This window comes from Artibeus jamaicensis, unplaced genomic scaffold, assembly GCF_021234435.1.
Source record: "Artibeus jamaicensis isolate MK-2021 breed Jamaican fruit bat unplaced genomic scaffold, CSHL_Jam_final contig_64, whole genome shotgun sequence".
In the NCBI taxonomy this organism is placed as follows: Eukaryota; Metazoa; Chordata; class Mammalia; order Chiroptera; family Phyllostomidae; genus Artibeus; species Artibeus jamaicensis.
In genome coordinates this window covers 477642-493455 of record NW_026521911.1, presented here as the reverse complement: position 1 = coordinate 493455, position 15814 = coordinate 477642, and the positions used below count along the sequence as shown (strand labels likewise).

General features: G+C 44.6%; 1 protein-coding gene across 2 annotated transcripts in view; it reads left to right on the top strand.

The window, feature by feature from the left end:
- STIM1 (stromal interaction molecule 1) overlaps positions 1–15372 on the top strand; it is a 186056-nt gene extending 170684 nt beyond the window's left edge. Inside the window, exons 8-13 of one of the 2 annotated variants that reach the window (XM_037135696.2) lie at positions 4669–4836; positions 5342–5442; positions 5713–5948; positions 7115–7207; positions 8864–8930; positions 13465–15372. In XM_037135696.2, coding sequence (XP_036991591.2) covers positions 4669–4836; positions 5342–5442; positions 5713–5948; positions 7115–7207; positions 8864–8930; positions 13465–13981 — 1182 coding nt within the window. In that variant the 3' untranslated portion in view covers positions 13982–15372. The remainder of the gene's footprint in view (positions 1–4668; positions 4837–5341; positions 5443–5712; positions 5949–7114; positions 7208–8863; positions 8931–13464) is intronic. The other variant, XM_037135697.2, reaches the window with a different exon arrangement.
- The last annotated feature ends 442 nt before the right edge of the window (positions 15373–15814 follow it).

Sequence of the window (15814 nt, the reverse complement as noted above, 5' to 3'; positions counted from 1 at the left end):
AACAGACAAATTCATAATCAAAATTAGAGATTTCAACATACCTCTGTCAATAATAAGCAGCCAAAACATCAGTAAGGATATAAAATATTTAAACATAAGTAATCCATTTGACCTCATTAACAATACTGAGAGCATTTAATGTAACAGTTATGGAATGCACATTTTCTTAAGTGTGCACATACTGCTTCTGCCCCATTTTCTCTGCTCCTTCTGGGAATCCAGTATTAACCTTTTAACTATACCCCACATGTGTCTTAGTGTCAATTTTGTCCTTTTTTTCTCTCTGTGCTTTAGTAGTTTGGTTATTTTCTGTTGACCTATCTTTTGAGTTCTCTAATCTTGTATTCTCTGATCCCATTCAGCGGAATTGCCTCTCAGCTAATATAATAATAATTTTTCAGTTCTAGAGTGTCCATTTTACTCTTTATAGATTCTGGTTCTCTCTTCAAAATGTCCATGTTTTTATTTATTGTGTTTGTGTGTTCCTATATTTTCTTTAACATTTCAATGATACTGATTTTAAAGCCCAAGTCTGATAACTCTAATATCTGAATCATTTATAGGATTGCTTCATCTTGATTATTGATTACATTTCCCTGCCTCATCTCACATTTGGTAATTTATTTTATTCAATGCTGGACAGTATATACAAAAAATTAGAAGATCCTGACAGTTTTTTCTGGCATCGGATATGGGGTTTCCCCTTTATTCTGTTAGGTGTGTAGGGTAAGGGCCTAATCATCTCATGCCAATCAGAGGTTGAGCTATGTTGAAACTCGGTTGTAGTTTTAGTAAGACTTGGTCTAGTGCTCATCCGTCACAGTTTCTCAGGCAAGTTCTTTCCTGATATTTTTATTGAGAGCTGGTCGATTTCTTTCTCTTAGCCCTGAAAAACTGTGAGAGATTCATTTCTGCCACTTGTAGGTTTTGAATTTAGTTCTTTAGCTTCCTGCTTTTCATAGCTTCGAAATTTTACATTTGTCTTGAGAAGAAGAGTGTGTGTTTGAGGCAAGTCCCCTCCTTCTTGCAATATTTTGTTTCCTAAGTATTATGAAAGTATGGGAGATTTTGTTCCAGTCTTTGGCCCAGCTACGTATTCTGCACAGCTCCAGGATTCAGTAAATGCCCAGCAGAGAAAATTGAATGTATGTTGGGAACCCTTCAATTTGCAATTTGTTACACAAGTACCATACTGTCAATAAAAGCTAGGCTAGTCTCTCTGTGTCCCAGTGGAGTCCTTCTGCCTGGCCAGATCCAGGTCTCAGCCCTCTCCTGGAGCCATCAAATGCCTTCAGGGAAAAAAATGGATAGAGCAGTTGTCAACTCCTCCTAGGAAGGCTTTTCCCTCTCTGGGTTTTTAGTTCTTCTAGTGTAGTGATTCTCAAACTCTTTGGTCTTTAATTAGGACCTCAAAGAATTTTCATGGGTGCAGTATGTTGCTATTTACTATGTTAGAAATCAGACAAAATTTTAAAAAATATTTATTAATTTAAAAGAAGTATATTAAATCTCTTACATGTTAACACAAATACTATATTTTTTATGAAAAATGACTACATTTCCAAAGTAGAAATAATGAGAAGAGTAATTAAAAAATAATTTTACAAATATTTTAAATGTCTGGCTTAATACACTGCTGGATTCTTCTTCTTCTTTTTTTAAACTTCTCACCCAAAGACATGCTTATTGATTTTAGAGAGAGGAGAAGGGAGGGAGAGAGTGAGGAAAGAGAAACATCGGTGTGAGAGAAACATCATTGGTTGCCTCTCCTATGCACCCCAACAGGGGACCAAACCTGCAACCCAGGCATGTGCCCTGACCGGGAATTGAACCACAACCTTTTGGTTTTTGGGACACTGGCTGGGGTGCTGCTGGTTCTTATATTAGTGTCTATATTTAATCTGTTTTGATATCACTTATCAAGTAGCCTCTGGAGAATTCCACTGTTCAGTTGTGAGAGAAGAAGAATAAAAAAGGTAAATAATGTTTTAGTATTATTATAAAAATAATTTGACCTTAAAGATGCTCTGAAAGGGTCTTGAGGACAGTCGAGTATTCCTGGATCACAGTTTGATAACTGCTGACCTCAACTTTATTGCTTCTACAGCTTTATTCTTTGAGAAATTTTCATAATTATAATAATTTGTCTTTCAAAGTTTTCATAACTTATACAGATTTCTCCCGGTGTTATATTAGATCAGAATTATTCTTTTGCCATGACCTAGTGCATTCTATGTGGAAGTAAAGTCAGCTGATACTACTTTAAAGCACATATACATCCGTGGTTCTTAACTTTGCTGCATAATAGAATCACTTGGAGAGCATTAAAAATTGTTTGATGCTCAAGCCAATATCCTGAATCAGTGTAATCAGAATTGGGGTACAATCCAGGTATCAGCATTTTTCAGGTTCCCCAGGGGATTCCAGTGTGTGACAAAGTTGAGAACTACAAGTATAGAATAAAAAAAATAGGACTGGTGAACTCTGACTTGCCCCAGCCTTTATCTGTTTTTTTTCCTAAAGGCATTTGTTACTCATATATATAAGATGTGTCTGCCTCTATCTCTTTGCCCCCTACCACCAGTCTGTTCTCTATTTTTTAATTATTTCTCCCAATAAAGTTTTTTTGAGCCTTTAAGGCCATCCCTTTTGTGTGCCTCCACAACCGTCACTTTTCTTTGCCCTCTCTCCATTCTCCCCTTCTTAGCTTATCCTATTCTTTAAAGTTTTTTTTTTTTAAATGTAGGACTTGATCATATACTTTCAGACTTGGTATACTAGAGTCTCAAGCATCTGCTATTCATTTTAAATATTCAAAGGTGGGAGTGGACCATTTTATAGTTTCTTTTTCAAGGAACAAGAGCCAAGTGAAGGTTGACTCTCTTATTGGCTCTTTAAGGTGTAAAGGTGTTCTGTCCTTAGTTAAGGCCTTCCTAGTTTATCTCAGCCTGTGGAGAGGACCTCAGGCCTGCTATGGGATACTCACCCCATTGGCTGAATTTGGGCACAGTGAGATGGTTCTCAGTCTCCTTTCTCTGGAATTCTGCCCAGTGGACAGTCAGTGTCTAGATGGGGGAGTTGTGGATCACTATACAGGTAGCTTCTGAGATTGCAGGGCATCCAGTGTATGTACTATTGGTGTGTATTTTCAGACCTTTCTCACTTGAGTGCTTTGTGACTGTCTGCTTCATTGTATGATCCTGCTGAGAAGTCAGTCAGGAGATTTGTGCTTACACATTGGTCTTTTCATGTCTTGGCCTCTGTTGGCAATGCCTATGTTAGGTGTAAGTATACTTCTTGTCTTCTCACCATGTACAGAATGCCCTTCAAAGCCTGTGTGCCCTGCTTGGTGGGAGACTCATAGATAAAGTCTCTGGGCTAGAGAAGACTTTGGAGATCATTCAGGTCAATCCATTTCTGGAATAGCAATCATGAGCTCTTCACATTACCTCTCATGATGGAGAGCTCACTCTATTGAGAAAAAGAAAGTCTTACTTCACACTCAGTTGAGGTCTGCTGTAGGAAGCACAGGGTCACACAGCCAGCCAAATGACACACCAGGGGCAGAGCCAGATTTCTGGATTCCTAATCAAGTGCTTCGTTTTTGAGTTTGCCATATTGTAATGTCTTGAGGTCCAAGAACAGACCCTAACTGTGGGAAAGAAGCTGATTCACTGAGCTGAACAGTGTGCTTCAAGAGAGCAGGGAAGATTGCTGAGATTGTGAGAAAAGAGAGATATAGTCTGACAGCAGAAAAATCTCAGTTTCAGTTCTGGTAGATACTACAGCAATCCCCCCTTACCTGAGATTTTGCTTTCTACAGTTTTAGTTATCTGCTGTCAGAAGCAATCCAAATACATTAAATGGAAAATTCCAGAGGTAAACAACTCATAAGTTTTAAATTGCACACCATTCTGAGTAGAGTGATGAAATCTCACACTGTCCTGCCCTGTTCTGCCTGGGACATGAATCATCCCTTTGTCCAGTGTATCCGTAGTGCATATGTACTTGCCAGATGGTCACTTAGTAGCCATGTTGGTTATCAGATTACTGTTGTGGCATCACAGCACTTGTGTTCAAGAAACCTTTATTTTATTTACTAACGGCCCCAAAATGCAAGAATAGTGATTCTGGCTATGTGATATGCCAAAGAAAAGCTGTAAATTGTATGTATGTACAGGCATGCCTCAAAGATATTGTGGATTTGGTTCTGAGCCACTGCAATAAAGTGAGTATGGCAATAAAGCCATTTGTAATCTTTGTTGATAGAGTGTCTTGCCTTCATTTTGTAAAATACACAATATCTGTGAAGCACAATAAAGTCAAGTGCAATAAAACAAAGCATGTCCATATAGGAAAAATCATAGTATGTATAGGGTGTGGCACTACCCATGGTTTGAGGCATCCATTGGGGGTCTTGGAACTTACTCCCCATGGATAAGGTGGATTACTGTGCTTTCTGTGTGACCTTGAGTAGGTCATTTTCCTTCTCTGAGCTTTCTTCCTTGTATATAAAATACAGAGAATAATCTTTGCCTTTTTTCCCTCTTAGGAAAATTATAAATCTCACATAAAAGAGCAGATTAGAATTCTGAATTCTGAAGTATAATGTAGAAGCATTGGAGAGGGTCATGTAGTAAATGGACTCACATCCTCTTGGCTGCACAGGTTCGAGAGGCCTTGAGAAAAGCAGAGAAAGAGCTGGAATCACACAGCTCATGGTATGCTCCCGAGGCCCTTCAGAAGTGGCTGCAGTTGACACATGAGGTGGAGGTGCAGTACTACAACATCAAGAAGCAAAATGCTGAGAAGCAGCTGCTGGTGGCCAAAGAGGGGGTAAGACATGCCCTCCTGCTGCCCTTTTCTCTCCTTGCCTCCTTTCCTTTCACCTGTCCTTGCTCCTTTCTGCCTTTCTCTATTCTTCCTGTTGGGCAAAGAGATATCCTGGTGCTGGATGCTATTTCTTCTCCTAATGTACAGCTCCTGATAATGTCCTCAAGCTTCTGGAGCAGGGAATGAGGGTGGGCGGGTACTTCTACCTGCCTTCTGGGAAAGGTGCAGCAAATGGGAAGACTCTGCCAGCTCTATACTGTCATGGGGGCAGAGTCCTCCTGGTGCAAGAGTATTGTCAGGTGATCCCTGTGCTTCTCTTGATTCCTTTATTTTCTTTCTTCTCCTCTTTTCCCTCTTCTTGCCTTCCTTTCCCCTTTCCCATCTCCTCTTCCTTTTCCTGGTGCAGCCTAAGCTGTGCTAGGAGGAGAACCCAGCCATAGAAAGGCATTTCTCATTTTTTCACCTCCTAATCCCTGCTCTTTTTAATCTGATGGCCTCACCTTTACAGGCTGAGAAGATAAAAAAGAAGAGAAATACACTCTTTGGCACCTTCCACGTGGCCCACAGCTCTTCCCTGGATGATGTGGACCACAAGATCCTAACGGCTAAGTAAGTAGCACCTGTTGCCCAGCTCTCGTGATGCCATCCCATCCTCAGAGTTTGAGGGTGTTTGGGGCTTCCAACCCCAGTTCTACTTCCTCACTGGTAGCAGAACAGCTCTAGTCTCCTGTCCCATCCCTTATCCAGCTCCCACCTTGCTCTTAAGTTTATGATTTAATTGTGTTTCTTACTTATACATTTCCCCTCAAATTGTTCATCTAAGAGGCCTGGTTACTTTTGAGCCCCACACCCAGCCCATTCTCTTTCATCTGTCCTCAGGCAAGCTCTGAGTGAGGTGACAGCAGCACTTCGGGAGCGCCTGCACCGCTGGCAGCAGATCGAGATCCTCTGTGGCTTCCAGATTGTCAATAACCCTGGCATCCACTCATTGGTGGCTGCCCTCAACATAGACCCCAGCTGGATGGGCAGTACACGCCCCAACCCTGCTCACTTCATCATGACTGATGACGTGGATGACATGGATGAGGAGATTGTGTCACCCTTGTCCATGCAGTGTAGGTGACCTCTTGGGTGGGGATGAGGGATGGAGCCTTTGATGCACAGATAGGCTAAGTCATTGACCACTGCCGTGCTTAAACAGCATGTGGAGCAGATACCCAGGAAGACAGTTCAACTCATGACCTTGGTTAATAAAGCACAGTTTGCATCAGAATAGTCCTTTATAGTTGTCCTTTGAGTGGTTTCCCCTGCTTAATGTTCTATCTACCCTTCTGGGTCTATTGCGTTAAGTGTGTCTCCCTTCACTCTGTGTTTTTTAAATCCCTTTATTTACCAACCCACTCCATCTACCTGTATAAAAATAATCTCCTTAGTGGTTCATGATCTAAAAATGGCATTTATTTTAACTCATTTCATTTATCTTATTGCTTTTGTTTTTATTTTATATTCCTTATTCTTAATTGCTAAAGTAGATGAATGGAATGATGTTTCTTTCTGGCTTTTGTGTGAGACCTCAGGAAGCAACAGTCTCTTAAGGTGGTAATAGCCCTAAATCCTCCAAGCCAGAAGGACATTCTTGTCCAGGGGGAGTCTCTTGCACAAGCATGTCTGGCTTTCCACCTGGGCTTTTCCTTTCCCTTTTCTCCTCTGTGAGTTATAAGAGCTGAGTAGAGCAAGGTTGAAAGAGATAGCACTCTATGGGAATTCTTTAGTGAATGAAGGAATTTATCCCTTGCTGGGATGAAGTCTTCTCTGGATCAGAGGGCATTCTACATAAATAAAATAGAGCCTTATGGGAAAGCTGTTATTCTGGGCCCGTATCTCATGGGTGCAGAAGGGATGGCAAAAAGTTGGGGCTGGGTTAGTGGCTTACCTTCAAAAATCCAGGCTCTTTAATCACACTGGATTCCAACTCCAGACAGGATTTATTTTTAAATTTCTTTAATGATACTTTGCCTCTGACCAAGCCTCTTTGTCTCCCTGGTCTTATATATTCTCAGGCCTTTTACTCAAAGGCAACAAGGTTAGGATCCTCAACAAGAATCGAGCCTGATTCCTTGAATTAAAGGTTTCTATGTTCTCTGGGTTGGGCGGACCCTTCATTAGCACTGAACTACTTACCCCTTGCCTCTTGGCCCTTCCCTTAGTTCATTAGTGGGAAAGCTGAAGCCCTCTGTAAATCAGATTCTCTTCTCCTTTTGGCCTGGCTGTTGGACCCTAGATGCTGCCTGGCTGATGGGGCGTAGGTTCAGTGACCGCTCTCTCTGCTCAACATCCGCCGGCTCGGATGATCAATCCCTCTGGAAATACCCGGGTTTGAGGAGCCCCTTTGGGGCTTTTGTTTTTCCAATTTTTGGAACTAAACCAACACTCCTATCCCCATGGGCCCCTTCTCCTGCCTGTTTCACTCCCCTGCCTGCTCCCTCAATTCCTTAAGCACTGTCCCTACTAACTGCAAGGAGGGGTTCGGGGGTGAGAAGAATCAGCCTGTTCAGATGAGGGGTGGAGAGAGAACACCCATGGTGATGGAAGGCTTAGGCTTCTCTTTTTAGCCCAGCTAGACAGATGTCCTGGTGGCCATTCTTCTAGCTGGGTTGGGATGGGAAGAGGAAAGGAAAGATCCTCTCCCTCTTTTCTCTTTTTCACGTTTCTCCTTTTTCCTCTCTGTTTCTCCTTCTTTCTCCCTCCCTATTCCATGCTTCCTTTTCCTCTTCCACTCCATTTTCATTCTTTGGAAGCCACCAGGCTTAGAAGCCCTGCCTCTCCATCTCTCCATCACCATGGAATTGTGCTCTCTCCCTGGTGGCCCTTCCAAGGCTTCTGCCACCCTGTAACTTGGTCTTTTTCCTATTTTTAGGGAGAAGTCAGGGAGGCCCATCTATCAGGGTAGAGGAGAAAAAACAAAGGTGTGAATTTTGTTTTCACTTGGGGCTGGGAGTAAGTCCAAGGGGAATGCTCGTAGCCCTTCACTGGGCATGGTGGCCATCATCTTCCAAGAGCCTGATTTGCAACATTGATCTAAGAGCTGATTCTTTGTTGTTTACATGCTTGTTAGAGGAAATTTGGGAAGTAAAAAGAGTAAGTATGAGCATCCATAGTCCTGCTATATTTGAGCATTTTTTCTTTGAATCTTCTCGTGAAATTTTAATTTTTATGTGGTCAAGATAATGAAGACTGACCACTACCACTTATTGATTGCCGTAAACTGTGTCAGGTACTTTAAATACATTATCTTGAAGCCTTAAGATAACCTTGTAGGATTTTATAAGGTAGGCATTAAAATAGGGATGTCAGCTGCTTAAGATCACAGCTAGAAGTGGAAAGTCCAGGTTTCAAACTAGTCTTTTATATTCCATAGCTCAAGGTATGTTTTCTTTTACATAATATTTTGTCCTTTTGATTTCCCTAAGCATTTTAATAGGTGTTTTTATGTGTTTAAAATCTTTTCATAGACAGCATTTTTAATAGGTATATAGCCTTCCAGCTAATACATCCAGTTGGATGTATTACCATTTTCCCATTGTTCCACCTTTGTTTGCTTTCATGCAATTATTAATAATAATGTGATGAACATGTTTGTGTATAAATCCCTGTCTAAACCATGAATTACTTCCTGAGGTTAGCTTTCTAAAAAGGCTGATTCTTAGTGCTCTCCCGAACCTTGCCCCAAACCCCTATCCTGCCTTGTCCTGCCTGTGTCCTCCCACTAACTGCCTTGTCATATCCCTTTATATTAATGTTGGCCTCCCTCCTTTGGAATTGCCACGAAAACTGATGTGGGCACCTCACTTTCAATTTCCCCTTTTAGACCCCTGGTGGGAGGTTTTGAGGAAGAGGTGCCTTATTTTTCAGATTGGTCACTAGAAGCCCAGAGTGGTCTCCAGCAAGCATTTCTCCATGGGCAAACCTGCTTGCCTACCAGCCCAAAGTAATCTGGCCCTTCCTCACACTGTCTTTACTCTTCTTGCAGCCCCAAGCCTGCAGAGCAGTGTCCGGCAGCGCCTGACGGAGCCACAGCATGGCCTGGGATCTCAGAGGTTGGTAGAGGGTGAGGCTGGCCACTTCTTGACAAGCCGGGCATCTCTGCGGCGAATGCGCAGCCTTTCATCTGGACAGTCTTTCAGTTCTGAAGGCCACGGAACCAGCTCACCATCTGCCTCTGCTTCTTCTTCCTGTTCCTCTACCACCACCACCACTACCACCACCACCACTACTTCCTCCTCCTCCTCCTCCTCCGTCACCACCATCCATGTCCACCCTGTTTATTATCACCAAAGCACTTCCTACTTCCTCCAGATGGAGCCCTACCCTGACCCACCCACTTCTGATAGCACCGCTGTGATGCCTGGGCATTCAGAGAGCTTGGGGTATCAGCTGTCTCTCTTCTCTTTCTTCCCTTCCTTCCCTTTCTGCTGCCTAAACCTTGGCCTTTGCCCACTGGCTGCTGCTTGGTCAGCTATGGGTGTGTGCGCAGTATGGCATCTTCTCCTTGTCCTATCCTTTCCTAGCCCTGGGGTTCTTTAGGGTCAGCCTAAGTCCTCACACCTTTCCTCCCTACTGTGTTTGGATTTTCTGACTCTAACCCCCTCCCTCATGGTCCCATAGCACTTATGCACTTTTACATCTCTTATTTCAGTGGAGTCCTCACTTCCTTTACTTCATCAAAGATTTGTTGATACCTACTCTGCCGGGCTCTGCTGGGCATGAGGATTCATAGATGATAAGATACAAGCCCAGCCATCAGAATTATAGTCTGACCTGGGAGAGGTACATAAATGATTATGGAACAATTTGATAAGTGCTATGGGGATGTTGAGGAGGGAGTGACTAACAGTGTGTTCTTGGGTGGAGCACTTCACAAAAGAGATGACATTTGTGCTAACATCCTGTATACAGTCAAAGGAGAAAATGTTCTAGGCCGAAGTAATATTGTGTGCAGAGACATGGAGATTCAAGAGAATCTGATATTTGTGGTTAGAACATCGGATATGTGTCGGCGGGAAGGGGTAGAGAATGAGGCTAGAATAATGAAGGGCTCTGAGTGCTGAGGGGCTTTGACTATCACCCTTTAGGAGGTGGAGAACTGCAGAAGAGTTTCTACAAGGAAGTTAATTGGTCAGATTCGCATTTTAGAAATAACATGTTAGTGGTCTATATAAAGTAAAGAAGGAGACAATAGGAATTTGGAAATCATTATAGTAGAGCACTATGGGAAGTAACAAGGTTTTGGGTTGGAAAGGAGAGGATTAATTTGGTAACTGGCTGTGAGGAGTAAAGGAGAGGGAGGAGTCTGTGCTGATACCCAGGTTTCCAGCTTGGAATGACTGAATGGATGTATGGATGTACCCTTCAGGGAATTAGGGAACAGAAGAGGGTGAACGTGTTTAGGGGTTTTGAACACGAGAAGTTTGTAGGTGGGACAGGCATTAAAATAGTCACTTTCTGAGCAGGAAGTTAAGCCTCTGAAAGGTTAAATAGTTTTCCCCGGGTCCCATAGCAAATTAGGAGCAGAACATAGACCAGACATGGACTAGAACTTGGTTTTCCATTCTAGGATACTCTGTTGGATATTTTTGTCCTTCCACAAGGTCTCAGTAAGTGAACTGGATAAGAATTGGTGGAACGCTTTCTCCCACAGCTTGGTATCAGTAGGACTGGCCCTACTGATACCTCAAGAGATAGGCTAAGGTCAGAGATAGTAGCCTTGACATTGTCTGGAATAAGCTTAAGGGATCCTCAGAAAGTCTCTCTTCTGTGGAAGAACCTCTCATCTCTGAACTTGTGACCATGGCCCAGCAGGCCTGGCTTCTGGGCTGTAGCCTGCTTTCCCTGTTGCTTTGTTTTGGTTCTGCCTTATCCTGGATACCAGTCTGTCTAGCTCTGCCTCTTGGACCTCTGGATAGTTATCCGTGAGGCCTGTTTCTTTTTCTTTTACAAAGGAACTGCCTTTAGTAGCATTATCTCTCAGCAGAACTGTTCATCTTCATTCTCATCTTCATTTTCATCCAAAAGCCTAGGCAGGGAGACTGCCCCTCCAAAAATAGGTGGAGAGGACTGAGTTCGTGTGGGGGCACTAGGAGATCCTATGACTCTCATGCTCCAAGGCCCAAGCTGAGGCCAGCGGGGAGGTTGGGTGGGGAAATACCTGCATCCACCTGGCCTGTTCACTACTTAATTTTCTTTTGCACCATGCACCAGAGGATCGTCTCTAAAGGCAAACAGGCTCTCTAGTAAGGTCAGTAGCTTGGGATGGGAGCCCAAAGCAGCCCAGCCTTTGGGGAGGGATACCACTGGCCTGAATTGTGTCAAAGATTCAGGGAGGGAAGGTGAGCTTGTCCCAGTGGACCTTCTCCCTCCTACATCTACCCAGGCCTCCTCCCAGGTTCTTATCATGCTTTGGGAGTCCTAGCTGATGAGAAAGGCATAGAAAGATGGGAAACACAACCAAATAGGGCTGCCTGGGAGGGCCCCAACCCTTAGACCTCTCTTCCTTGGCATTAGAAAGGTAGGCTCCGAGGAACCTCACCCCCTCAGCCTAGAGAGTCCCTTTCCCAGTGTAATTTCTCCTCAGAACTTCCTTGGCACCATGCTCGGTGGTAGTTCATATGTGTGTGGAAAGGCAGGATACGGAGAGTATAACCTTAGGGCTTAGAGAAACAAGGGCACATTTAGATAGATGCAAGGACCAGCATCAGATATTATGAAACCAAATGTTGGTAAACACTAGAGTATGTGGCTGAAATGGCATTTGTAGAATGGGAATTGGAGCTGGAATTGTTTTCTGCTATCCCTTGTTTCTAGGAAGGTACTAACTTATGAGGTGGCTACTTAGTTAATTGGTTCCTACTAAGAATTAAGTCTACAGGGTGGGGGAAAAGTAGCTTTACAATGTGAAAAATAATACAATAATAAATAATAATACAAGAATAAATTCAGTGTTTCACATACTAACAACTATAAACCTATTTTTACCCATTCCTGTATAATAGCTATGAGCCAACCTCCCATTTTTGCCTATTTTAGAGGCCTGGAGATCTACCTAAGTTTTGACCCACAAGTCTCTTCTCCAGGTCCTGTGGTGCTCTCCTCTCCCACTCCAGACACTTTCCCTTCAGCTTCCTTACTTGGATGTTTAAGCATTTCCCTGGCCCTCTCTTCTGCCTCTACTGTGGGTTCTCAGGCCCTGGGAAAGAAGGAAGGTTAAGGGATGGGCAGGGGACTCCCCCACCATATGTACCCTTTGGTCTGTAGAGACAGGAGGGGTGGCATCCAGAATTGGTTCATGGCCTTCTTAGGAATTGCTAGCTCCTAAAAGGGTCTTGACTTTCTGGACTAGCCCCTGTATGTGCATGTCCTGTGTACAGTGCCACATCCCCATAACTCAGCCTTGCAAAGAAGCCTCTCATCTCTGGCCCACATATGAGTCTTTCAGCTTTGTCTGAACTCACCATCTTTATTCCAAGTGCTTTGCCAGCATATTTGATCCTCCAAACAGTTTTGCAAGATAACTGAATTGGTATTATCTTCATTTGGCCTGAATTGAGGACCTGAAAGGTTAGATGATTTGTCCAAACCTCAGGCACAGATGGAAACTGAATCACACCTTACAATTTCTAGTGTGCAGCTCTTCTGAACCACTGGTCCTTAAAGGCCAACATCCTGTCTTTCTGCACCTCCCTCCATTCTCCCTGTCAGCAGAGCTTTGAAAAAGACACCACCCTTCCTGCTGCCAACCGACTTTGGTTTGAACTTTGAAACACTTCTCTTGACCCCCTTTGAAACCCGCGAGAGGGTTGGAAGAGGCAGCATTCTGGCCTTTGCAGTGGGTGAGAGATTGTTTGCAAGGCTGTTCTAACCATCTCCTCCCCGGCCTGGGTCAGGTCCACTTACTGCATGTGTCCTGTTTTTGGGGGGACTTGGCCCAGACTGGATGTGTCTCAGGGTGTGCCAGGAGTTAGGTGGGGGAGGAAGGCATGAAAAATGGTGACTCAGAGCAAGATGTGGGTTCTGTATTAGCTTAGGGTTGAGTCATAAGAAATCTAGCCAGCTATGGGAAAGCACAGATGTTATTGAGGAGGATGCTATGGCATTAAAGCCTATGGCTGCTAGTTTAGGACCAAGCCATTCATTAGGCCCAGGCATTAGAAAGTTCTGTGCCCAACAGATGATGGTATAATGACGTTTCTTTTTGCTTCTTGTATGTCTCTTCTTTCCCCATCACTCTTCCCTTTCGTTTTTTTCTTCCTCTTTGTCTTGCTTCTCCTGTTGCCTTTCTTCTTCCCCAATTTTGTTCTTTTCCCTATCTCTTCTCTAATTTACCCGCATTCCTTGTTCCTGCCTCCTCCCTGATCCCGTACTGTTGATCTGCTTATCTTCTGTTTCTTATTCCTCTCTTTCCTGCATGCCTGTTCATCCTGTGTTATCTCTTGCCCCTCTCTTTCCCCTTATTTTCATACCCTTTCCTGTCTTTTCATGTTTTCTGTCTTTCTTCTTCAACTATTTCCCTTTCCCCCTTCCCCCCACCCCCGTCCTGTATGTATTCCTTCCTTCCTTCTCTGCCTTGTCTTTCAGGGATTTGACCCATTCCGATTCGGAGTCCTCCCTCCACATGAGTGACCGCCAACGTATGGCCCCCAAGCCTCCTCAGATGGTTCGTGCTGCAGATGAGGCTCTCAATGCCATGACTTCCAATGGCAGCCACCGGCTGATTGAGGGGGTCCACTCAGGGTCTGCAGCGGAGAAACTGCCTGACAGCCCTGTCCTGGCCAAGAAGGCACTACTGGCGCTGAACCATGAGCTGGACAAGGCCCACAGCCTGATGGAGCTGAGCCCCTCAGCCCCACCTGGTAGCTCTCCGCCTCTGGATTCTTCCCATTCTCACAGCCCCAGTTCCCCAGACCCAGACACACCATCTCCAGCTGGGGACAGCCGAGCTCTGCAGGGCAGCCGAAATACACGCATTCCCCACCTGGCTGGCAAGAAGGCCATGGCTGAGGAGGATAATAGCTCCATTGGTGAGGAGGCAGACTCCAGCCCAGGCCGGAAGAAGTTTCCCCTCAAAATCTTTAAGAAGCCTCTTAAGAAGTAGGCAGGATGAGGGTGGCAGTGGCAGGACAGCTTGTCCTTCCTCGGTCTTCTGCCTCCCCTTCTCTGCCTTCCAAGATAACTGGCCCCTAGAGTGGGGCATGGGAGGGGTTGGCCCAGGGACCTGGGCACTGTAGATACCTGCCCCCCTCCTCCTTGGGTCCTTCAACATTATTTATTAACTGACCACCATGGCCTGCCTGCCCTGTCTCCCTCCCAACCATGGGCTGCTGCTATTGCTCCCTCTCCACTTCAGTGCATGTCTTAGTTGCTGTCCCCTCAGCTACCAGCTCCACCTCTGAGGTCCAGCTTCTGTCTCTGCTGTCCCAGTTTTGAGGTTTGGTTTCTTGTTTTTCTTTGTCTTCTGCTTTCAGGTTCCTTCCTCTCACCACTCCCCAAGTTCCCCTAGCAGCTAGGGGGGAAGATAGGAGGAGTAACTTCTGACACTTGTGCCTCAGATCTATTTCACCCCACCTACAATGGTTCTCTTTGCCCCAAACTGGGTCCTAAGGCCTAATATTTGAGGTTTGTTTTTTGGAAGTATGGTGGGCCAGAGGAAACCTCGGCCTGGGGCTCACTTAGGTCTCCAGGAAGTGAAACCAGTTCCCAAAGAACAAGTCACTAGAGAGTTTTGAGGAGAGGCCAAGCTAAGGGATAGATAAATACTTCTCTTAGTTGGAGGGTGAGTAGATGCCAGAGTTGGGGGCTATAAGGCAGTCACCTTCTGTCCCTTTTCACCCATACCTGCCTCTCTTATCCCTGCTCTCCCGCACTGCAGGAGGGCTTGTCTACAAGAGGTGCTGCCCAAATGCCCCCTAAGCATCGGTAATCCTGGTGCTCAGGACAATTGGCTCCTCTGGCCATAGGAGCCTCAGCCATGATACAGGGCTCTAATGGGCCCTGGAGCTGTTGGGCAGGATATTGTTGCATTTGAACCAAAAGACAGTTTAAAATTGAAAAAAGAAATCTCCTGAATTTCCGAAGTGCCTGCGCCACATACTCCCCTTGTCAGACCCCATATTCATGTTACTGCATACCCTGGGCTAGAGGCTCAGAAAGGACACAGCCGATTTAGGGAAGGTTGTGGTTAAGGAAGAAGGTGTAGGTGAAGGTGGCTATGTGACCACTTCCCCCCACCCTTCCCACCCTCCAGACAACTCTCTCCCTTACCTGTTTTTGCTATGGCTGTAAAGGTATTTTCCCCTCTGTCCTACTCCCTGACATGCCTTTACTCTGGGATCCTATTTTGAGCCTGGGGTAGGGGCACCTGGGGCTGGTTTTAGGAGGGGGCTAGGCTGCAGACTGCCTTGAACCCCCTGGACACCCTCACATGGATTTTTCTGTGTTATTTCATAAGATTCTTTGAAGTCCAATAAAGCATGTAGGAGATTTTAACCTCTGCTGGCTTTGACTCTCATTGTGTTCTCTGTGCTCTTTGTGGCATAGCACAAAGGATGAAGAAGAGACTTATTTCTGTTCTGCCAAGGTAAAATGAAACTCTAATACACATACCCAAAAGCTCTCTGAGTAGGGTTACCAGATGAAAGACAGGATGTCCAGTTAAATTTGAGTGTCAATAAATAATAATGTTTTTAGTATGATTATGTTCCATGCAACATTTGGAACATACTATTTTTTTATTTGCTAAATCTGGCAATCCCCTCTATGGACCACCTTGGCCCTACCTATCCTTTAGCTTCACCTGTGACCAGTGACTTTTAGAATTATGTCACAGGTCAACAAACAACAAGTGTTGGAAAGAATGTGGAGAAAAGGGAATCCTTGTACACTGTTGGTGGGAATGCAGACTGGGGCAGCCACTGTGGAAAACACTATG